The sequence below is a fragment of the Felis catus genome, chromosome B1 (assembly GCF_018350175.1).
Source record: "Felis catus isolate Fca126 chromosome B1, F.catus_Fca126_mat1.0, whole genome shotgun sequence".
NCBI classification, from domain to species: domain Eukaryota; kingdom Metazoa; phylum Chordata; class Mammalia; order Carnivora; family Felidae; genus Felis; species Felis catus.
Window position 1 is genome coordinate 114,113,431 of NC_058371.1, and position 24,824 is coordinate 114,138,254.

General features: G+C 42.8%; 1 protein-coding gene across 5 annotated transcripts in view; it reads left to right on the plus strand.

Annotated features, from left to right (window-relative positions):
* The first annotated feature begins 1,805 nt into the window (after positions 1-1,805).
* Positions 1,806-24,824, plus strand: part of ETNPPL (ethanolamine-phosphate phospho-lyase) — a 48,278-nt gene continuing 25,259 nt past the window's right edge. For 2 of the 5 annotated variants that reach the window (XM_019829121.2, XM_045056021.1), the window contains exons 1-9: positions 1,809-2,074; positions 12,675-12,793; positions 13,072-13,231; positions 15,692-15,766; positions 19,743-19,833; positions 20,493-20,609; positions 22,692-22,774; positions 23,368-23,593; positions 24,488-24,642. In XM_019829121.2, coding sequence (XP_019684680.2) covers positions 1,950-2,074; positions 12,675-12,793; positions 13,072-13,231; positions 15,692-15,766; positions 19,743-19,833; positions 20,493-20,609; positions 22,692-22,774; positions 23,368-23,593; positions 24,488-24,642 — 1,151 coding nt within the window. In that variant the 5' untranslated portion in view covers positions 1,809-1,949. Of the gene's footprint in view, positions 2,075-9,626; positions 9,865-12,674; positions 12,794-13,071; positions 13,232-15,691; positions 15,767-19,742; positions 19,834-20,492; positions 20,610-22,691; positions 22,775-23,367; positions 23,594-24,487; positions 24,643-24,824 lie in introns of those variants that run through there. The other 3 variants (XM_045056018.1, XM_045056020.1, XM_045056019.1) reach the window with 3 other exon arrangements.

The following is a 24,824-nucleotide window of genomic DNA, read 5'->3' on the forward strand; positions in this document are numbered from 1 at the left end:
CACAGGATAAAGAAAGAGGAGAGATGTTAAAGTCTTCTACGAACCTTCATCACTGAGATACGCAATCAATCAATTCTCTGTTAGTTAACTCCTCTGGGAAAAAGACGTATTGGTAGCATGGGAATTGCCATGTCTTTATTTCTATAAAATGAACAGCAAAAGTGGGTAATTAAGGTTCTACCAAGACCAGACATTTCACATATGTAATAGTAAGAACAACAGCAATGGTTAGCACTTATTAAACACCTGCCGGAATGTCAGGCACTATTCTAACAGCTTTGCTGTATTATCTCATTCGATCTTCGCAAAGACCTACTATTTGTGCTATTTTCCATAAGAGGAGGTTGAATAACTTGCTGGACCTCACACAACCAGCAAATGGAATCAAGCCGACCCGCTCCAGGCCCTGAGCTCAAACCACGCGTGACATGCCCTTTAATTTGAATATCCCTATAATTCTGTATCCTGTGAGATCCTTTTCTTTAATGTTTATTCATTTTTGAGAGAGAGAGAGAGAGAGAGAGCCCATGAGTGGGGGAGGGGCCGAGAGAGAGGGAGACAGGATATGAAGTGGGTTCTGCCCTGAGAGCAGAAAGCCAGATATGAGTCTTGAACTCAAGAACCATGAGCTCATGACCTGAGCAGAAGTTGGATGCTTAACCGACTGAGCCACCCACGCATCCCGTGAGGTTCCTTTTATGGCTAATAACATTGCACCTCAAACAGGTTAAGCCGTTGAAACAGAGCTCAGTTTCAAATTCAGGTCAGTTTATATCCAAAACCCCTGTTCCTTCTACCACAGTTTCCCTCAAAAGAAATGAGGTGGCAAAAATGGAGACAAGAAGAGACAGGCCTGGGAAACAAACCCTACAGACACATCCCAGGTGTCAGCACAGTTTCCGCTGCTCCTCGAAATCTAGAGAATCGTGTTTACAGCCCCCCCTGCACATCTTGGGAGAAGCCCCAGGAGTGGTCAAAGGTGCTGTTCCGTCCTGGTCATCTTGGCCTCCAGTGTCCTGCCTCAGCTGAGCGCTGTTCCCATTCTCCACTGTGGGTCCCGTTATGGAAATCCCATGATTTCCCCACCAGGCCCAGGTGGATGTGCCAGACAGCCCTTAAAAACGATAAGGTTCCCAGACCTTTTCTCCCACTCAAGCCCCAGCTTCCCATCATGACACTCGTCTCTCTCTTCTTCACCCTCCTGTCCTCTCTCCCCAAGCCTCCATCTCCAGAGCAAGAATTCCTTCCCCTTTTCCAGGCAGAGCAGTTCAATCTCAGGACCCCTCCTATCGAAGACCCCCTCCTGAGGCCTGTCCTTTCATAGCTCGAAACCTGTTTAAGGCGTTTTGCTTTCCCAGAGGAGGCACCGCTCTGGCTTTTGCAGTGGCAATTGCCCCCTGCTACCAAACCTACCACACATCCTTATCATCAGGCGAGCCATGAGCCAGGGAGTATTCTCAAGGCTACGGAATAGAATGTGTCATGAAAACCTCAGTATACTTTTTACAAGTTGATAACACCAAACATGGGACATCAAATTAGACACTGCTTTGTTGCCACTGCTAAAAATTAAACACACATATTATATAACTTTTGTCGCTACTGGCCTGCCCCCATGTGCCTCAGTCTCGGGGGCAAGTCAGGAAGAAAGGAATCTTGTTGGCCAAGCACTTGGCAGCCACATGGCTCCTGGGCCTGCCAGTTCCCAGGGAAGCTGAGTCCTGGCAGCCTTCCCAGAAGCCTCGGTACGCCTGTGTCCCATGTCTATTCTTGCAGAGTCACCCACATTGGGACTAAAGAGACTTACTGACATTTCTGGACTTTTTCTTTTTCTTCGCATAAAAGCAAGCTAACGCATCAGCCCGATGCTGCCTCATTGATGGCTTTAAAAATTGTTTTCGATTTGACCGTGACCCTCAAACATAGACTTTCTCCGGGAAAAACAGCTGATGCTATCAGGCTCAGCCAAACCTGCCAGGAGCCCTCTTAACCCTGTATTAGCAGATGAGACCGGCCGTGTGAAGAGCAAAATAAACACAAGACTCCTAAGGAAGAGGCTCCAAGAAGAATATAGGTAACTCTGGTCCTTCACGCGGCACTCCAGGCGGTTGGACAGGACGACAGGGGCATGAGCTTTATTTTTTTTAATTTTTTTAATGTTTATTTATTTTTGAGGGAGAAAGGGAAGGAGACAGAGCATGAGTGAGGGAGGGGCAGAGAGAGAGAGGGAGACACGGAATCTGAAGCAGGCTCTGGATCTGAGCTGTCAGCACAGAGCCCCACGTGGGGCTTGGTTCAACGAACCCCGAGATCACGAACTGAGCTTGGTTGGATGCTTAACCAACTGCATTTTCCACTGTGGGTCCCGTTATGGAAATCCCATGATTTCCCCACCAGGCCCAGGCGCTCCCAGGGGCATGAGCTTTAGATCTCATCCTGACTATACCCCAAAGCCACTCTGTGGCCCAGAGCATATCCTACGACCTGAGTCTCAATTCCCGACTCTGAAAATAGAGATAATAACACCTACCGTGCTGGTGTGAAGATTGGAGAGATAGAAATGAAAGCACCTTATCATTTATAGCAGTAAGTGCTATTACACCGGTAACTAAATTTGACCTTTATTTTTAAAGTATTTATTGAGTACCTACTATGTACCTACCAGGCCCTGGACTAGACACTAGGGATACAGTGGGAAAAGGTCCGACCCAGTCTCTCACCCATGGAACTTTAATTCTAGGGAGGAAAAATAGGCCTTACACGTGTAATGATACAGCTAATATGTTAATTAGTTACAGTTGTGACAAATGCTCCAGAGGGAAAGAAAGTATGGGATGCTGTGGAAATAGCAAACAAAGGTAGGTTGGCTGGAGTTGATTTCCTAAGGTTGGGCAGGGGCAGTGGGGCGTGTGGCTGACCACAAGTGAGCATCACTGAGGCGGAGGCTTGAGTCAAGCGGGGGATGGTGGGAGTAGCGTAGGGGGCCTTGGGACAGCTTCTCACGTGAGGACCCAGATGAGGCAGTTCTGAGGAGGGCCAATGCAACTGGGCTTGAGCAAGCAAGAGGGAGAGAGCAAGAGGCAGGGCTGAAGGACACAGGATCATGGGTTGGAGTCCTAAGATAAGTGGAAAATTATTAAGATGTATTTGTAGGGGAGTGGGAAGAGCCAGCTTTCATAGTAAATATGTCTGTCCGGCTGCTTTGAGGATGGGGCACTGGAGGGGGACCCACGCATAAACCTGCAGCAACAAATAAGAGGCTGTTGGTATAATTCAGACAAGAGACAGTGATATCTTAGACCAGGAATAACAGACCATCTACTGAAATGGCCCCGTGGCTTTGGCCCACCTCCTATGACAGTGTTTCTCAAACTTGCCTGATGGTAGGAATCTATGAAGTTTGTTAAAATACAGGTTCCCAGGCTCCCTCTCTGGGGATCCCATTTTGGTGATTCACGGGGGTGGGGGTGCCTGGGAATCTGTACTTTAAGCAAAGTTCCTCAGTGATTCTTTTTTTTTTTTTTTTAATGTTTATTTTTAAGTGACAGAGCAAGGGAGGGGCAGAGAGAGAAGGAGACAGAGGATCCGAGGCAGGGTCTGTGCTGACAACAGACAGCCCGATGCAGGGCTCGAACTCATGAGCCTTGAGATCACGACCTCAGCCGAAGTTGGATGCTTAACCTACTGACCCACCCAGGCACCCCTCTCACTGATTCTTATTAAGCAAGTGTGTCCAGTGCTACCCCGCAGAATACCCCTGAGAAATATACCTTCCTTTCCCATGTAAAAGAAAACTGGTCATAACAGGGGCTGTGCTTTTTATGACCCCCAACCAGTGGAGGATCTTGGTGTAAACTCTTAGTTCACATGATACTTTTCCTACTTAGAACTAAATCAAGCAAGAAGTGACACATGGTGACACAGCCAGAGTGACACTTTTAGTAGGACAACTCCCCGCAGGTAATTCCTTAGGAATCCAATCCATGATCCTGAGCAAAGTCTGTAAGCCCTGTGTCCTCCCGCCCCACCTCTTGCTCTCTCCCTCTTGTTTGCTCTGATATATTCAACATTCAGATTCTCTATACTGGTGTATTTTAAAGTGTGTTCCTTGAAATAGGAGGGTTTGTGTGTGTGTGTGTGTGTGTGTGTGTGTGCACTGATAGACATACAGCTGTCAAGAGAGGGAAGAAGCTCTTTGACTGCAGAAGCTTCTAGAGCCTTCTGGGGACTGAGAGCAATGGAATGGAATGTTGGTCTAGTTCTACATTCTGTAAACGTCCCGCAGAACAGTGCATGTCCCCAGCCCATAAGCAGTTGAACTTGGGACTTTATCACTTGTCCCCAACCTCTGCCAGCTCCTTAGAGGAAAATATTGAGACCTCACAAGGATTATGTCCTCAGAAAACTTTTTTCATACTGGCATAGTTGCACATTATCCAGTTGGAGTAAGAAGGAACCCGATCGCAGTCTGTCCAGTTATCCTCCCTATCGGCTCGCCTAAGACAAATTTCTATTCATTTATGGGGAAGCACACAGGAAAATGTGACTCAAAAGGGCAGTTAGAACCTGGAGCTGATAAACCATCTTAACGCAGGAAAGGGAAGGGAGAATGAATACTTATGGGAAAACAAATGTCATTTAGGAAAGCTAAACGGGCCCTTAGGAGAACACATGGCATGTGTGGTGGTTTTGTGACCGTGTCTGGTCAGGTGGTCTCGTGTGCAGGGGATAAGAATCATTCTTTCCTGGTTGTCAAGCTGAAGATGACATTTGAGTTCTTCTGGGGGGCTCTGCTGTTGGACGGACAAAGGGAGATCAAGATAAAAGCCCCTTCCTACCTCTATTGTAATGCCTACAGCTCAAAATAAGTTTTATGCCACAGTGGCTTATGCTAGACCCCTTCAACACTAGAAACAAACTCATGAGAAATGAACTGGAGCCTTATTCTTGATCCTTGTCTGCATCTGGAGCATCACGAATTGCAAGTTCCACTAGTCGACCTCTTGAGTGCTTATGTGGTTTCCAGGCTGACTACAGTTCCAGGAAGAGTAAGATAAGCCTAGGGTATTTTTTTTAATTTTTGTAACGTTTATTTATTTTTGAGAGAAAGAGACAGAGCACAAGCTGGGGAGGGGCAGAGGGAGAGGGAAACAGAATCCAAAGCAGGCTCCAGGCTCTGAGCTCTCAGCACAGAGCCCAATGCAGGGCTCAAACTCACAAGGTGTGAGATCATGACCTGAGCCGAAGTTGGATGCTTAACCAACTGAGCCGCCCAGGCACCACCCAGGCGCTGCCCCTCCCGCCCCCCACCAGCCTAGGGTATTTAAAATATAACCTTTCTCCACCACCACACACACCCCTCAGAAGACTCCCCCTGCCACACACAAACACGAGTCTGGAAGATTCTTGTGGACTTAGTTTGGGGCAGAGAGGATAGGTGTATACAGTAGGAACACACACACATCTCCTGAGTGGTCGAATGGCCCCATTAACGTGGTTTTGAAGTCCCAGGTGTGGGAGGGCCTATCGGGTTCTTTCTGATGTGAACTAGGGGCTGTGTGTGCAATTATACACACATGCTGACATCAGTGTGGACTCCTCAGTGAAGTTAAGACGTTTGACCTGCACTCTCGTGCAACGAGTGTCAGGGGCAAAGGAGACCCTCCTTGGATATCATGTGTCATGTCCGAAAAGCATCACACCCAGCATTTGTCCCAGATGATGTATGATTTCAGAAAAGGCAAGTGTCCACAAAGGGCAGGAGGAGGGCAGGGCAGGGTAACAGGAGAGAGTGAGGAACCAGTCAAATGCTCACATTCCATCTTGAGTATTGTACAATAAGCTGGAGAGCCTCTGTGGCTGGGAACACAGAGTTCACTCATCTTTGCATGTTTGTCACTGACAAGAAAATTAACACCTGCCATTCAGACTCTTCTCATCGGAATATGGAGCGGAATTCTTATTGTCCCAAGTTGGTGCGCACTGTGCCTTCTCATTTCTGGCATGCACAAGCACAGTTTGTTTGGCCAAGTGTAGGCTGTTGAGTAATCTGTGAACTTCAGGTCAGAACTCACTCAATGGGGTGACCTAATCAATAGGATCAGGACCACAACTGAGCAAACGTCTGCTTCTGGGAGGAAAGACGCACCGGCACCCACTCTTACCAAATAATCACGCGATACAGAAGTACACGGGAAAATACACCAAAACACACCTTGGAATTTGTCTTTTGACAAAACATTGCAGAAGGTGAACTGTTGACCTGTTTCCATCTTTATTTTGGTGCTACGACGTGTCTGTTCTTTATTTAAAGACTGTTCTTGGTACTTAGTTAATATTATATATTCCACATTGTGAAATAAGTTAAACAATGGGGAAATGATGTTTTTGGAGCGGCAACCTGTTTTCCTATAAAAGATAATTAAAAGATAATGAATCTAAGCATCTCTCTCCTAAAGAAATGGCTAAAATGTATTGGCAGTCAGTACGCAAATAGAGGGAATAAGGTTTCAAAGGCTCTATGGCGTCCTAAGAACTTCACCTTCGAAACAAGGTATTGAGTCTTCACATGTCTTTTCTGTTTCAGTCAGTCAGTCAGTCCACGAATATTTATCTGTCTACCATCTGGTAAGTGCTGGGTTGTGCTGAGTTACACTGATGAACGAGACAGAGAGAGACCAAACAAAGAGGAGATTAAGACAGGAACAGGGCAGGGATTCCTGTTTTTAATGAATTGAGAACTATTTAAAGCAAGGTAGTCAAGAACGACCTCTCCAGGGCCGTCCGTGACACTCAAACTGAAACCGAAGCAAATATAGTCTTTGAAGTCATTACGGGCAAGAAACCCCAGTGGGGTGGATGCGTGCTAGGGGGCGAGAATCAAAAACGAGCCTGGAGAGGAAAACTGGAAGTCACTGCTGGGTTTTAAAAAGGGAAAGGACAGGATCGTGCCACACAGGGTGGGAAGGGGAAGCAAGGAAATGAGCTCCCGAGTGCTTCTGATAGGTCCTGGCGGAGACGCAGAAGGCTTACATGCGGTGGTAGTAGAAAGGGTGACAGCAGAGAGATTTAGAATATACTTTGAGGTGGAGTCAACAGGGCTCAAAAATAATTTGACGTGGGGACGGGGCTGAGAAAAAGAGAGGGATGATCCAGGACTCCTACTTTTCTCGTTTAGATCATTTCCCTTAGTTTACCCCCTTCAAGGCTCTTACCACGATGAAAGCAACTTAAGCCATTCTCGCGTTATTTTATTTATGTGTTTATTCTGTGTCTAGAATAATCCTGTCCAACAGAAAAGTAATGGAAGCCACATAGGCAATTTTAAGTTTACTAGTAGCCACATTAAAAAAAAAAAGGTGAAATTAATTTTAATGACATATTTCACTGAATTCAATCTATCTAGAATATTACTTCAGCAAGCAATCTGTATAAAAATTAATGAAAAATCTCACAGGTGTTTTGCAATACATTTGTATGTATTTTATGTCGACAGCACATCTCAATTCAGACTAGCCACATCGTGGGTCCCTAAAACTCACCTGTGGTTAGTGGCTATGTTCTAGACAGTGCACATCCAGTATGAGCCACCGAGGGTAAGTCCATTCGGTCTAGTTCCTCTTTATCTCCTGCAACTGAAACATTCAGTGGCACCCAGTGAGTATTTGATATATTGTGGACGAGTGAATGAATGTCTGATGTTGGGGACTTATTCGAGGCAGTAGTTTTGGGGGTGGGGATCAAAGCTTCTACTTTGGACTGATTCTGTCTGAGGTATATCCGAGGCCTCTAAGTAGAGAAGTCAAGAAAAGAAGTAGATATGAAGTGTGGGACCAAGAAGAAAAAAGAACTGGGTGGAGATGTCAATCAGGCACCTTGATGGGTAAACCCAAAGGCATTGTGGTGGATTATCTTGGGGAAGAGCACAGAGCAAAGAAAGGGCCCAGGACCTCATTCCCAGAGGTAAGAACATTTACACGTTAAGCGAGAGAAGAGGAAAATCAGGAAAGTGTGGCGGTGCCAACAATTTATAAGAGTAAGTGATTCAAGGAGAAAGGAGTGATAACTCTGCTGAGAGGTCAGGTATTAAAGAAAAAAAAAAAAGGTAGGAACATTGAGATCTTAACAACAATCTTACCACACATTCTACAGTCATGATCTCTTTTAAGCCCTCTTTACAATGCTTTGAGTCAAAAGGAGATTTTTTTTTTTTACTACAAAGAAATTTGGCCTCCAAAAGGTCAAGAAACCTAACTAGTTTATGAAAGAACCAGATCTAGACCCTAAGACTCTTGGTCCATCGTTATTTACCGAACATATTTTAAAGCACTGGGCAAAACAAGAAACCATGGAGGTTTATAGAAAAAGAATGACTATCTGTGACTTCGCCAGGTCTAGCTAGGTGTTTTGAGAATAAATGTACATTCGGCATCATCTTTCAAGTATGGAGCTGGGCCAAGATTACATGATTAGGATTTCTTGGGAGATCTGTAAGTGCCTTCTGCCCTTCATTTATAACACCTAGAATTCTTACCATGCTGTTGGTCATAGGACCCTATTTCTCAGCCTATCTTAGGCAATGCAATAATACTCCCTCTGTGCCGTAATGTAAATTAATAACTTCATTCAAGAAAAAGATCATCTGCAAACATTCTTCAAGTGCGTTGCTATAGGTAAATTAAGCTTTCTTTGCTGCCTTTCAAAACACAGAAAGAAGGAAATGCTCTAGTTTAAACTCTATGGCTAATAGTTGCATGACCTTGAATAAGACCTTTTCTGTGCCTCGTTGTTCTTATCGACAGAACAGGGAAGTTAAATCAGATGATCTGTAGTTCTTAAGATAACTTATGACTTAATGTTATATTTAATCAGCATTAACTTTGTCCAGATATTGAACTTCCAACTTGATCAGTGTGTGAAGATCATCCCAAAGGAAGTCAAGAAATTTAGGGATGAATTCCAAATGCACCACCAGATAGACATGTAATCATGCGACAGGGAATAATCCCTTTCGTCTTATGTTAATGGCATAACAACTCTCCTCATCATTTCTCGGGGTTTGTTTGGAGGACTGAACCAGGTAAATCACGTGAATATGTTTCATAATCTGTATAGTAGGAGAGAAATTAGAAGTGCAATTACTGTTACAGTAGATCTTTGAAACACTGAGTTATCATTCCCAACAAGTATCGGGCTGCGTCCCTGTCACTGATCCTTAGGGCATGTGACGTTACTTTAGTTATGATAGGTTTTGCTATTGGAATACGCTCACTGTGAGAAAGGAGACCACTGTAGGATCTGATCTCCAGAGAGCGCCTATCTTTGAACGTTTACACGAACACAATGGGATACACCAAAAAGAAACAAGAAAGAAAGTGGGAAGGAGGGAATTCGCGGGCAGAAGAGGAAGAAAGGCAAAGGCAAGGTCGAGTTCGGGAAATCAAAGGCGAGTCCAAAGAAGTAGCAACGATTGGGAGGGGTAGTGGGAACCGCAGGGCAGGAGCCGGAGTCAGTTAGTTGAGGGGCACGGGTGGTGGCGAATGAGTGGCTAGTCCGGTGACTCGCCAAAGCGGGCACCCGGGCGGAGGAGGGGGAACAGGAGGGTGGGGCTTGGCGAAGGGCAAAGGCAGGGCAAGACTTAAAAAGGAGATGACCCCAGCTAGTTGATGCCACCAGTGACTCCAGACGCCCGGGCGAGGGGACCCCACGAGGGACCGCGGCGGGAAAGGCCCGCCGCTGGGGCAGCCTCGTGAGGCAGGCGCTCGCAGGCGAGAGGGAGAGCCGAGGAGCGCCCGGCAGCCGCGCCACCATGTGCGAGCTGTACAGCAAGCAGGACACCCTGGCGCTGAGGAGGAAGCACATCGGGTGAGGGCTCGGTAACTAGCGCCAGGGGCGGGGAGCCGAAGCGGGGCAGGTAGCGGGCGAGCAAGAACGCGGCGCGCCGAGGCCCCCCGGGGCGGTGGCCAGACGCCGCCGCCCGGCAGCCGCACCTGCGCACTCGCGCCGCAGCCCGCCCGCCGCGCCAGCCCCCGGTGCCCGCCGCGCCTCCGCCGGGAGGGAACGCCGCCAGCCTGCTCCCGCGCAGTCCCGGCGCTCTGTCCCCCGCCGCTGCCTAGGAGCTGCCGGCGGCTGCGAGAGTTGTCCCACGAGGGTTAATAGCCCTAGGAGGGGAACTATTCCAGGGATGGGGGCTGAGACGGAGATGGGTAGCCCTGCGCCAAATCCCACCAACCCGAAAGCTCTCAAAACTGTGAACTCAAAGAGACTTAAAAAAAATTTTTTTTAATCTTTATTTTTCAGAGAGAGAGAGAGAGAGAGAGAGACAGAGTTTGAGCTGGGGAGGAACAGAGAGAGACAGACAGACAGAATCCCAAGCGGGCTCCAAGCTCTAACCTGTCAGCGCATAGCCCATTCTCCTGGCTCAGACTCACCAACCCGAAGATCATGACCTGAGCCTGAGCAGAAGTCGGGTGTTTAACCGACTGAGCCACCCAGGCGCCCCTCAAAAATATTTTCGACAGTGGCTATGAAAACAAACTAATTCTGACAGCTTTTGTTTAAAGTGAACTTTTTCTTCTTGCTTGCGTGGTTAGGAGATAAAGGGTTAATCCAGCCAGAAGAAAACCTTAGAAGACACTTTAAGGGTAAAATAAGCTGTGCCCTCATTACAATGAAAAAAATGCAATGTTCTTTCCAGTCTCCTTTTGTTTTGCGCGTGTTATAAACGACTCGGTAAAATACCGGTAAGCGTACAGCACTGAATGTTAGGTCAGACCTGGGCTCTGGTCCTAGTAGGGTGTCATGTTACCTGTGTGACCTCTGTCAGATTACTTTAATTTCCTCTTCTGTGGGAGTAGGAATAACATTCTGCTTCACAGGAGTGAGCAAGTGAGATTAATAAGCATGATCTGGTTTCTAAAAAGGCACATGTAAATATAGATGATGATTGTGGCCACTGTAAAATCAAAGGCCTGCAATACTCACATGTAATTAACAAGCACTGTCATGGGTAAACTTGAGAGAGGACTAGGGACGCAAGAAAGAAAAGAACTAGTATCTACTTCTGAGAAATGCTAGGCGGTTGCTCCTACTGGTCTCCTGGTCTCAACCCAGACGTTTCTAGATGGCCTGTTGGGAGATTGCTTGGAAGGAACTCTCTCAACCCGGCATAGCAGAAGCCAAAATGGTCCCATTCCTCCCTCATTACTCAATCACCCCCTTGTCTTTTTCTGTTAGTTTTCAATCCTATATAATTAGATTCCAGGGAAAAGCCAATGGTTTCTAGTGTGAGCAGAAGAAATTTGGGGAAAGGAGGAATATCACCATGGACAGCCCTGAAGAATTTTACCTGAAGTCTGAGTGCAACGTGTAAAGTACCGTTAGCAAGGGAGGATAAAGTCTGCAGTTACTAGCCCACACTCATAACAAAGGTTTCCTTTGGCTTTTAACGGGGAGTATGAACTAACAGTTGGGTTTGAGCTAATAAGAAATTCTCATTAAATATTAGTTTCCTTTGAACTGACGATGCTTAATCTGAGGCAATTTTAAATTAAGATTACCTATATATAATAATTAAAATACTTTCTAAAGTATTTTACTTTACTTATACGCAATAAGTAAAATACTTTCAATTTAATATGTAAGCATTTCATTACCTTCCAAAATACCTCCAATGCATGTGGCACTTTTTTGTGCATGCAAAATCACCAAAATAAAAATAATATATTCTATTTTAGTTTCTACATATCCATATGGATATGTAGAACATCGCAAACTTTTGTGATGTTTCTATGTTACTAAAATTTATACTCCAGGCATTCTAAAATTTATATTCCAGACATTCATCCAAGTAACCCAAAATCTGGATGACTTTTTATTATGCTCAAAATAATGGATTAAGGGATTAGAAGAACAATTGGATTTCATTATTTAAGAATGGAAAATCCATTTGATACAGGACAAGTACCACTCAAAAGACATGGGAATGGTCTCCTATAAAATCTCTTTTATAGTATTTAATACCAATTTACTTATATTTAGCTTTTAGTGCTATTGATTTCTTATCAATTAGACCAGAAAGGGAGAGGGAGAAAACAAGCAGATACTGACTTGGGCTATGGTATTAGGACAGTCTACTATCAAATTCAGGGTTTTTTTCCACTTGTTGGCCGTGTAATCTTGAACAAGTGTCTTGATTTTTCCGAGCCTCAGTTTCCTCACCTATAAAAATGAGAATGATAATAACCCTATTTCATATGATTGTCGGGAGGATTAAATATTTGTAATACTTATCAGTTCCTGAACATAGTCAACCTCAAAAAAAAAAGTTTTTTTTTTTTTTTCTGGTAGAACAAAACTTCCCAAAGGAAAATTAGTTATTGGTTGGTGTAATTAGAGCTGTCAGAGTTGATCCATGTGCCTCTAAACCGAGTTGTCAAATCATGGCAAATTTCATATCACAAATACATGAAATATATGAGCAGGGTCACGAATGGGGGATTAAGGTGAAAGGTTCCAGGCTAATATGAAAAAATTTTTTTAAAATGTATGTCACCCAGGTTGTGTTTCCCTTTCCTTTATGTAACTGTAATTTTCCACTGATCATGACCTTCATTGAAAAGGAAAAACACTGAGCAGTCCTTCCAGACCAACGTGTTTCCTTTCATTATCTCTAGGCCCTCATGCAAAGTGTTCTTTGCTGCGGATCCCATCAAAATAGTGCGAGCCCAGGGGCAGTACATGTTTGACGAGAGAGGTGAACAGTACCTGGACTGCATCAACAACGTGGCGCACGGTACATGTCCTGTCTTTGTTGTGCCGTGAAGGATACGTTTGTGGAGTAAGGCAGACAGAGCACCACCGATATGTGTCCCAGGAATTGCAATGGCTGCAGCTCCTTGGCTGAATGGGGTCAGTCGTCCCTGCCAGGAAAAGTTACGGAGCAACGTGGGAGAGAAGGAAGCTCAACTTTTTCTTTTTCTCTTTTTCTTGCTTCAGAATCCCCCTCACTGCCCAGGAATTTAAAATTGTAATTTCTTTGTTTGTTTGTTTGCTTTGTCTTCTAAATTCTAGTGGGACACTGTCACCCGGAAGTGGTCACGGCTGCCCTGAAACAGATGGAACTGCTAAACACAAATTCTCGATTCCTTCATGACAATATTGTTGAGTATGCCAGGCGCCTTTCAGCAACCCTGCCGGAGACGCTCTCTGTTTGCTATTTTACAAACTCAGGGTATGTTTCGAAGTTTCCCACCCGCCCCCATTCCTGCTCATCTCTTTGTTTACTCTCTCACACGTATCTTTCTGATTTGTGGTGGAGCGCAGACGTCTAAAAAGTTTTTCTGAGATTCTTGCCACTTATTAAGTGAACACACGCGGGGGCCCTGATGGTTCGGTTTTCTTCTGCTTTTGCTCCATGAGCTTGTGGACGGCATGCTCCGGGGTTTTTGGCACAGCCACTGATGATTAACATGTGCATGTCACTCAACTTTGTATTACCAGGGCTTCCCTTGGTGAAAGGTAAGGAAAGCATATCTAGAATGCTTTAGTATCCCTAAAGGAGAGACACCTGGGTTGTAACCCTGGCAAAAATATCCAAGCTGGTTCTCATGTGACAAAACCTAACCAGTCGTATGACACTCACCTCTTCAGACACTAGAGGAAGCAGCTAAAAAAATCGGTAGGGACCCCCTGCCTGGGTCGTTCAGCCTCTTAAGCCTCGGATTCTTGATTTCCGCTCAGTCATGACCTCATGTTCTGGTGAGTTGGAGACCCACATCCTGCGGAGCCTGCATGGGATTCTCTCTCTCTCTGCCCCTCCCCTGCTCACCCTGTCTCTCTCAAAATAAATAAATAAAACATTTAAAAAAATTTTTTTTTAAATAAAGGAGCGCCTGGGTGGCCCAGTCGGTTAAGCGTCCAACTTCAGCTCACGTTGGGCTCTGTATAAACAGCTCAGAGCCTGGAGCCTGCTTCAGATTCTGTGTCTCCCTTTCTGCCCTCCTCCACTCGTACTCTGTCTCTCTCTCTCTCTCAAAAGTAAATAAACATTAAAAAAATTTTTTTTAAAATCAATAGGGCCTGGGCAGTTTTTTTGAAGCACGAATAATGGATTTCAGCAAAGAAGGAATTCTACTAAACGGATATAACTTTTGTAGGACTTTTGTTAAATTTTTTTTAATGTGTATTTATTTTTTGAGAGAGAAATAGAGGGCGAGCAGGGGAGGGGCAGAGAGAGAGGGAGACACAGAATCTGAAGCAGGCTCCAGGCTCTGAACTGTCAGCATAGAGCCCGACGTGGGGCTCGAACTCACGAACCATGAGATCATAACCTGAGCTAACGTCAGACGCTTAACTAACTGAGCCACCCAGGCGCCCCTGTAAGACTTTTGATTGACTTGTTTTCTTAGGCAATTAAACATTTCCCTAACACAAATACAAAAAAAGGAAGGACTAAATTCAAAAGAATAGATATGTTCCAACTTTTAAGTTCCGTAAATTCAAGTTATTCTGTATCCATTCTATGGAATATTCTGCAGACGTTAAAAATATGTGTTTGAAAATACATTTATAGTGACATGTGAAAAGCTCACAATGCAATATTATATTGGGAGGAGACCTGTACATACAGCATTAAACTCATATTTTAAAAATTATGTGTATGTATATATGATTAAAACTATTAGAAATTCTGTAACTGTTTGATCATATGATATTGTGATTCACATTTCTCTTTTCAATGAGATTTTAAAACCAATTTTGGAGGCAGAAGATCATTCCTTTTTCTTTGTAAAGAATGAAGAAATTTTAGGATCCAATTTGTTGTTAAAAAGCATTTCTTTGCCTTCAATGAATTAAATACCATAATATTTGCCTTTCACTTCTAAAGAATCCTACACTGTCAAAAAGGGATTGCTTCCAAGAGCACTGTCATCAGAGACTGGAGGCAGCAGAGCCTGGGATGGTACAAAGCATAATCCTGAAGTTAAACGGTCTGAATGTTGTCTCTACCTCTTATTAGCTGTGAGAGCTTATTAGCTGTGAGAGCTCAGAGAGCTCCTTAACCTCTCTGAGGCATTGCTTCATCCATACAAAGGAGACAGCAGCCCCCGCCATACAGAGGAGTTCTGAGAATAAATGCAACCAAAACACTCCATATGATGTCTGGCAGAGAGCAAACATCCCACAAATGATTATTTTCTTCCTCTGTGTCTGAGTAGTATATTTAGACTGCCAAAACCAGAAAGAAAAATTATGATCTTCATTTTATCAGTGAGGAGCTGATCGAATATTGGGTCAGTAGAACTTAGTTTTGTGGTCCAATTAAGGGGCTGTCGCACTGCCATTCCTCCGAGATGAGGCTTAACGCGGGCTTCCTGACATCCTCCAAGTCCGCCACCTACTAATGTGGCTGAACTAGGCTGAAATTTGAACTGAGCAGCATATCCTTTGAATTGGGTTTCTTCTGTGTGTCTCATTCCTTATTGAAGACCTCTGGGGAACTTGTATTAGAAGGATGAAGTGAGATTTGCTGGGTGAGCAAGACTGAAGGGGAAAGAGAGGACTGCAACTTACTTCTCCACCCATTTCTGAATAACTGGGATCTTACAACTTTGGTAATTAACATTTTGAAACTTTTTTTTTTTTTTGTTAAGCTTATGTCATGTTGATCCCTGTCTCTGTGTTATCTTAGATCTGAAGCCAATGACTTAGCCTTACGCTTGGCTCGGCAGTTCAGAGGCCACCAAGATGTGATCACTCTTGACCAGTAAGTTTTGGATGCAAGACTTCTAAGCAAGAAGCTTCTTCAGACACAAAATCGTATTGGTCCTGTCCATACCAAATACTACAAGCCCATGTGGAGGAGGGTGGCACAATAATTTTTATTCTGTATTAAGGTATCAAGGCCAGCTTAGGCCTGCAGAATACCTAATTCTGTTGAAGTTCCTGCAAACGGGGGAGGATCTCTTGGATGCTGTGGTCATGGCTAATGGGCTTTGCATGAATCAGGGCTTGCTTTTTACACATTAACTGTTTGTTGAGCCGCCACACTGCATAACTCAATTGTTCTCAAAATAAAAACATAACTGATGTCTTAAAACTCTATACATTCTCATCATTATTGTGATTATCCACTGTAATTAATTTAAAAGATAATGATTTAGGGCAAATTAAAAAAATTAATGTTATTTATTTATTTTTGAGAGAGAAAGAAAGCACAAGCTAGGGAGGGGCAGAGAGAGAGGGAGACACAGAAACCCAAGCAGGCTTCAGGCTCCAAGCTGTCAGTGCAGAGTTCAGCGCTGGGCTCTAACTCATGAACCTTGAGATCATGACCTGAGGCGAAGCCGGATGCTTAACCAACTGAGCCACCCAGGGACCCCAACAATTTAGGACAAATTTCTTATTTTAGAAACCAAGTAAAAGATAGTACTTTCTCCTTAATTTGTGGCTATTAACAGTCATTTAATCTCACCTTCTAAACATGAATTTTTACATTTAAACAAGAAAGCTGACAACCTCCATTCCTTATTAAGATTTTTTCTTCTAATTTTTTTTCTACCTCTCCACTAATATCAGACGCAGAAGCTTAAATTGAACTTCTTCTTCATTTCTTGCCCTTATACAGGCTTCTCTTGTTTTATGTGCTGAGTGGCATATTCATTTTCTATTGTTGCTATAACAGATTACTACAGATTTAGTGGTTAAAGCAACACAAATGTATTCTCTCACAGAGAGAATAGGTCAGAAATCCAAAATGGGTCTCATGGGGCCAATATCAAGGTGTCAACAGAACTGTGCTCCTTCTGAAGGCTCCTTCTGTTTTCTTGCCTTGCCGGGCTTCGAGAGACTGCCTGCATTCCTTGCTTGGAGTCCCTCCCTTCCACTGCCCTGCCCCCCGCTTCCATCCTCAACCTCTGACCACCAACCCCCTGCCTCCTCCTTTCACTTGTGAAGACACCTGTGATTACATTGACTCTCCAGGATTATCTCTCCATCTCAAGATTCTTAATTTATTCACATCTGCAAGGTTCCCTTTGCCATGTATCATATTCCTAGGTTCCAAGGACTAGAATGTGGGCATCTGGGGGGGGGGGTGCATTGTTCTGCCTACCACAGTTGATTTGTTGGTTCTTTTTAAATTTCCATTCTCCCTCACCTATAGACAGCTATTCTAATGTGTCTAGTGTATATCTTTTATTTTTGTGTTCTTATATATTATATTTTGTGAATCTGTTTTAATTTTATAAAAATTGCCATAGATCTTTTTCTGTTTCAAACTTTCCCCTCAGCACTGTTTCAAGACTATATTGCTAGATGTACATCTATTTTTCTAATTCAGTGTGGTCTGATAGAAATATGTGAGCCACATAGGACATTTAAATTTTTCCAGTAGCCAATATATTTGCAAATATCATTCCAACAGTTAATCAATGTAAGATATATTGAGATTTCTCTTTTTCTTAAAAATTTTTTAACATTTATTTATTTTTGAGGGAGAGAGACACACAGAGCTTGAATGGAGGAGGGTCAGAGAGAGAGGAAGACAGAGAACCCAAAGCAGGCTTCAGGCTGTGAGCTGTCAGCATGGAGCCTGATGTGGGGCTTGAACTCATAAATGGTGAGATCAGACCTGAACCGAAGTCAGATGCTGAACAGACTGAGCCACCCAAGTGCCCCTCTTTTTTCATATTTTAAATCTTTAAATCCAGTGTATGTTTTACACTTATTGCACATCTCAATTCAGAGCCAATGCATTTTAGGTGCTCAGTGGGGGTGTGGTTCCCCCCACTGTTGGATACTGTCACTGTCCGTTGCTCCTAGCTACCACAAGTAGGTCTGCAATGAGCATCCTTGTACATGTGCCCTTATGGACCTTTCTAAGAAGTGCTTAGGGATAAACACCCAGAAACAGGATTGCTAGTCCATAGGGGTACTGTGGTCCTAATGTGATTAAATACTACCAGATCAGTTTCCAGAATGGTTGCAACACTCTACACAGTGCATGAAATTTTCCGTTTCCCTCTATCCCCACCAAAACCTAATAGTATTCTGCTTTCTCATTTTTTTTCTAATTTTGGCCAGTCCAGTGACTATAAAATGATATCAATGTTGTCTTAACTTTGCAGCTTTCTAATGATGAGTTTGAGTATCTCTTCATAAACTTACATGCATTTGTGATTTCTCTTCTGAGAATTACTTGTTCATGTTCTTTGCCCATTTTTCTGTTGGGGTTCCCATCCTTTTCTTGTTGGTTTGTGTTTACTTGTATTGTCTAGATCAAAAGATCTCAACCTTGACTGTCTTAAAATTACCTAGGAAATTTCTTTAAATGCCAGTGCCTGGGCCCCACCCCAGACCAAGTAAAGAAAATCAGAAGTATATATTTTTAAGTTTCCCAAGTGATTCTACTATGCAGGCAGAGTTAAGAACCACCATAGAGTTAATCTCTTTTAGTTTGAGACATTTCAAATATCCTTTCCTGCCCTATCATCTGTCTTTTAGCTTTGTCCATGATATCCTTCAACAGGAATCTTTAATTTTGATCAAATCAAATAGATACAATTTTCATTGTACAATTTGTGTCTTCTAAGTTTTGCTAATATCTCTCCCTCTACACCCACTGTACTCCCCATATCATGAAAATGTTCTTCATTTTCTTCTGCTGCCTTGTATGAAACCCACCTGGTGTCCACTGTGTTACATTTATGTGTGGATGTGTCTCTGAGGTCCTTTTCTGCCCCAGTCTTCTCCTTGTTCTTATTCTGCATACTAACTTTATTACTATGGCTTTGTAGCATGTGTTAATCTATGCTAAGGGAAGTCTTCTCTCTTTGTTTTATCTATTCCTGGGCTTTTTAAAATTTCTTTTCCAGATCTCTTAATTATGCCTTTGGGAAAGAAACAGAAAAGGGTATATTATAGCCACCTGTATTTTAAGTGAGAGAAAGGAATCTCATAGCCACTTGGCTACCTCTCAATCTGAGTTCTTCTTGAAGAGATCTCATGCTCTTCCTGACTTGTATTTGGCCAGCCTATGCAATCAGACATCCCACAGAAACCATTCCAGACAGAAACACAGCCCATTCTGGGATATGAAGTTATTTTTAAAATTTACTAGAATGTAACTGTCAAATACATTTAAAGAATACATACTTACAGGGGCACCTGGGTGGCTCAGTTGGTTGAGCGTCCGACTTCGGCTCAGGTCACGATCCTGCAGTCCGTGAGTTCGAGCCCCACGTCAGGCTCTGGGCTGATGGCCCAGAGCCTGGAGCCTTCTTCCGATTCTGTGTCTCCCTCTCTGCCCATCCCCTGTTCATGCTCTGTCTCTCTCTGTCTCAAAAATAAAATTAAAAAATGTTAAAAAAAATTTTTTTAATAATAAAAAAAAGAATACATACTTACAAAGTTTTTCATGAAGCTATAGAAAATAATTTTTTACATGTAGACAATATAATTTAGTACATCTAATATCACCCTAAGAAATTAAGGGTTTTTTTCCTGTTGAAAAAAAAATTGTCTATGAGGACACATACTTGATTTCCTATGTGTTTTATTACATGAATAAGGAGAACTGGAGAAATTAAATGGCCAGTCTTGCCATGAAAACTTAGATCCTGTAGAATTAAATCTGGCACCAAGGTTTAGATTCTCCCCGGATGATTAGGAATACTGGTTTTGATATACTACAAAAACATCCTTTGCTGAGTGATTTTGGTTACTGTTCTTTTTCTTTTCAGTGCTTACCATGGTCACCTATCATCTTTAATTGAGATCAGTCCATACAAATTCCGAAAGGGCAAAGATGTCAAGAAAGAATTTGTGCATGTGGTAAGTATCTTAGAATCCAAGAATCAGAAAGTTAGAACTGGAAGAATGCCTAGTGATAATCCAGTCCGATCCTTTCATCAAAATAAAACTATGAAAAAGAAACTAAGATTTAAAGCAGTTATGTGACTTACTAAAGTCAAAAGGCTAGTTAATGACAGGATGTGGTTTAAAATCCATTGATGAGTGTCACAATGAGCAAATTAGTATAGTTGTAGTGAAAGCTAGTATTTACAGTTGTCATTTTATTTTATTTTGTTTTATTTTATTTTATTTTATTTTATTTTATTTTATTTTATTTTATTTTTGCCTTTGGTCTTCAATTACTTTTTCTGTCACTGATGCCAGCTTGAAATTCAGAGTTGAATCTACTGTGTATGAATGTCTTAAAATTAAATTGCTCTATGCTAAATTATTATACAGAGTTATGAAGTAAAATAAATAGGAAAGACAATAAAGAAATCAATCAAATTGTTGAAGCATTAAAACAGAGCCCAACTCAGGGTTCGAACCTGTGAACCGTGAGATCATGATGTGAGCCGAAATCAAGATTTGGACGCTTCACTGACTGAGCCACCCAGACACCCCGAAATGCCTTTTTGTTAAGGCTCATTTGTCCGAGAAGTAAATCTTGAGAAACTCTACCATTTGATTGTTTTCAGGCACCAACTCCAGATACTTACAGAGGAAAATACAGAGAAGATCATGCAGACCCAGCCGGCGCTTATGCAGATGAAGTGAAGAAAATTATTGAAGAAGCTCATAACAGTGGAAGGAAGGTTGGTATTTGCAGCTTTGAAAACATCTTAACATTGTTTATAAGATGGATTGAAATCATTGTGAGAATTGGAGAGGCGAAAAGGATTAGAGCGCAATGTCCTTTTTGTTCTTCTCTGCTTACATTTCACTTGGTTCATATTTTTAAAAGTTCATTATTATAATCATGCCTCTAAAACTATCTATTTTTATTTATTCTAGAAATGCAATCACTATGGCTTAATTCTCCCCTTCTCAGTGGGAGGCAGACTATGGTCCAAAGGGGTAGGGGAGGAGAGGATTAGGAAAGACTCTTCCAAATGATGGAGGGAGGGGAAGAGGCACAGTGGTCCTGGGACCTCAGAACCAGTGCAGGCTCCCAGGCCCAGGACGCCTTGGTGCTTCCCTTGAACTGGTTCAACTGTCCCGAAGCTGCACAGCCCGGGTTAGCCAAGGCAGAAAAGATGTTTCTCCAATCTGAACCTAGACTTCTAAGACAGCACCAGAATCCCCCAGAGTAAGAGTTTCCATTTTCTCAGTCATCACCCTACTAGCTTAACATCAATTCTCAGCCCATTTGGGGGTTACTTATGTGCTTTGCCTTGAATGTTTATTTATTTTTGAGACACACACACACACACACACACACACACACACACAGAGACAGAGCACGAGTAGGGGAGGGGCAGAGAGAGAGGGAGACACAGAATCCGAAGCAGGCTCCAGGCTCCCAGCTGTCAGCATGGAACCCGACGCAGGGCTTGAACTCAGGAACTGCGAGATCATGACCTGAGCCGAAGTCCGACAGGACACTTAACCAACTGAGTCACCCAGGCGCCCTGACATGTGCTTTGCGTTTAAACTGGCTTATGGCATCAACATGGCAATAAAGAAAACCTCCATTTTGATGAAAAGGAAGTCTTTGCTTTTTCCAATTCAAATATTTTTATCTTAGTGCCTGGAGAGTCATTTGCATTTCTTAACTGTTTTCTTTCCATTCCGTTCATTTTCCAAATCTTCAGATGTGCTATCTGCGCAGCTAGCCCTCAGCTCTACCTGTTGTGGGGAGCTTCATATGCTTTCCTTTTGTTTGTTTTGTTTTGTTTCGTTTTGTTTTTTGGCTTTTCTTATTCAAGCATAGCCTATTCTTCTTTACACAAACGGTAAACAGTTCTTCCAGGGAAATGCTTACATTATTAAGATCACATGGTCTTTTTGCCTGCTGCAAAGGTTCCCATAGCTTTTGGAGCACATTAGCATTCAGTAGCTATTGAATTGATGCTTTCCCGTTAAGAACGCTGAAAGCAATGAGCAAATAGAAGATGGATGCTTCCGAATATTAGATGTGCTTACAAGGTCAGGGAATTTTAGAGAAGCAATCTCTTAAGTCCAGTGGCTTCATGTTATAGCTAGTAAATGAAATATTCCAAAGGGAAGAACGTAAGTCAAGGTGATAGAGTTTCTAAGATGTAGTCTGGTTCTCTTGACTTCATATCTCATACTATGTCTATGCTTTCTCCGCTTGATTCAGTGTTATCTATTGTCTGCCCCCCATTTTCTTCCCCTCCAGAGCATTTCATCTGCAGTTCCTTTTGTGAACTGCCTAATTCCGTTGAGTTAAGCCTGGGTCAGGGTAAGAACTAGAAATAAGGCGCGGTAACTAAAGCGCGTGGCCACAAGTCGCTCTCCCCTTTCCTTAGAGCAGATTCCGGGCGCAAGCAATCCTCATTCACCAAGCTGAGGAAACAGGCACCACAGGAGTGGGTTTAGAACCTGGGTAATTGTTTAGAAGTTCATATCAAAGACTGATCCAAACATCATTCTCGTTCAGCCAGTCCTCATGAAAACACTGCATGTAAATTAGTAACAGAGAAATGGAAGTCGCCCTCTCCACCGTTCCACTGGTGCTGTGGAATTTCCGAAACTGATGCTTCAGATCAGTTTGCATTTCCAGCACGGACATCTTTTCTTGGTCATCAAATGGCCTGTCTGACACCTGCCACAGGCACATTCCCACCCAAAATAACCTGCTCTATAAAAAGTCCTCGTTTTTAGGGGGTTCAAGGGGAACCTAATGGACTTTGACCCCATCTTCTCTTGTGTAGATTGCTGCCTTTATTGCTGAATCCATGCAGAGTTGTGGCGGACAAATAATTCCTCCAGCAGGCTACTTCCAGAAAGTGGCAGAGTATGTACTTGACTTGGGCATCCTTGGTCAGACTGAAGGCTCTGTGACAGTTCTACAAGGCCATACTGGTTAAAATATCAAAGTACTTGCAGACTAGCTGGTGAAGAGCCACTTAGGCATGCCTGCCACACCGGGACTCCCCGGAGCCCCTCCACCTTTCCAAGATCCAGCAAATAAAGGGTGTATGTGGTCCAGCAGGGGGCCTCCAGGACCCTGCTCCATTCCCCAGCCTGGCATCCTCTCTGGCTGGTGCCCATGCTTACCAATCAGTAAAATTGGAAGATTAACCCTGCTAAACACTACTGGTTCACTTCTTTCTCTTCCCACTTAAAATGCCACAGTAGAGCTTACATCAAGCAGCACAAACCTCCATAATATAGAACATGTCTAGTCTGGAAATAATGTGATTATATTGCAAAGTCAGTGACATCACGCAGATGCTTTGGGGATTTGAGCGCTGAAATGTTTTTGACAATGATTACAAACCTCAAGTTAACGACATTTTTTCAAGTCCTCCATAATCTATATCTTCGTGGGTGGGTTTGGGGACCCTCCGTGACCCGAAGGCATTAGATTTCCTTTTTGCTTTTCAGATATGTACACAGAGCAGGAGGTGTGTTTATAGCTGATGAAGTTCAGGTGGGCTTTGGCCGAGTTGGAAAACATTTCTGGAGCTTCCAAATGCATGGTGAAGATTTTGTTCCAGATATTGTCACGATGGGGAAACCAATGGGCAATGGCCACCCAATGGCATGCGTTGTAACAACCAAAGAAATTGCAGAGGCCTTCAGCAGTTCTGGGATGGAATACTTCAATACGGTAAATTTTGGCCTCCCAGTTTATGCTAAGAGGGAAAAATAATGCATGTTCTTACACTTCTTGCCAATGTAGTAAAGAATAAAGCTCAGTATTGCCAGTTAACCACCCCAGGACACTAGCCAAACTTGGATCTAACCATATTTCGTTCTGTCTGGCATAATTCTTGTATTTTTCCTTGTGTATCTTTCCCCTTCCTAAAATGATTGATTGTTCTTGTAATAAATGGTTGCCTTACTAAATTCTACAGGTTATGTTTCACTCACAGATGATATGATCGCCTTTATTTTGTATCACATTTAAATTCCCCAAGCATTTCTAAAGTGTTTAGATGATACAGTACTATAAATGTTATATGGCTGTCACAGGAGATACTAAATTTCCTATCTTTGGGAAATTTTATTTCCTTGGTTTTACCCCCAAAAGTCATGAACTTTAAGCTTGGAAAAATTATTATAGTTTGTGCAGTACGTGTATTAGGACTTGTGACAACTAATAGTAAGATTCAAACCGAGGACATAAATTATTTGGAGAAAATGTCATTGCGTAGCTGTTTTCACACAACTGTCCAGGGACCGAAGTCCACATCCCCCTCACTGAACCACATTCTGAAATTCTTAGTTCCCAACGCAGTGTCTCGTTTTTGTTTGGATGAACTAATAAATTCCATGATAGTCCTTCATACCAATTATGCGGCATGGAGACTACAATTCGGAATGAATTTTCACTCAGTCGTAATTAAATAGAATCACACTATATCCTAAATCTAGAAAGTTTGCATCACAAGAGAAAAACTTATTGAAATTATATCTTTATCTGCTTATGTATGAGCCAAATTTCTCATAGATGAAGCAATACCACTAATTCAACTATTATGTTTTTATCTTTTATCTGCAGTATGGAGGAAATCCAGTATCTTCTGCTATTGGTTTGGCTGTCCTGAATGTAATTGAAAGTGAAGACCTTCAAGGAAATGCCACGAGAGTGGGGGATTATCTTACTGAATTACTCAATAAACAGAAGGCTAAACATACTTTAATAGGAGATATCAGGTGTGCTTATCATGAGATTGTCATATGGTTACTCACTTTTCCAAATGAAAATAACTTATCTTATAAACTTAAAATAAATTACATAAAATTTAATCTAGAAAATACTGAAAAACATAAAAAACAAAATTTTTTCTTAATCCAGAACCCTGATATCACCACTGTTAACTTTTGGGTGTATACCT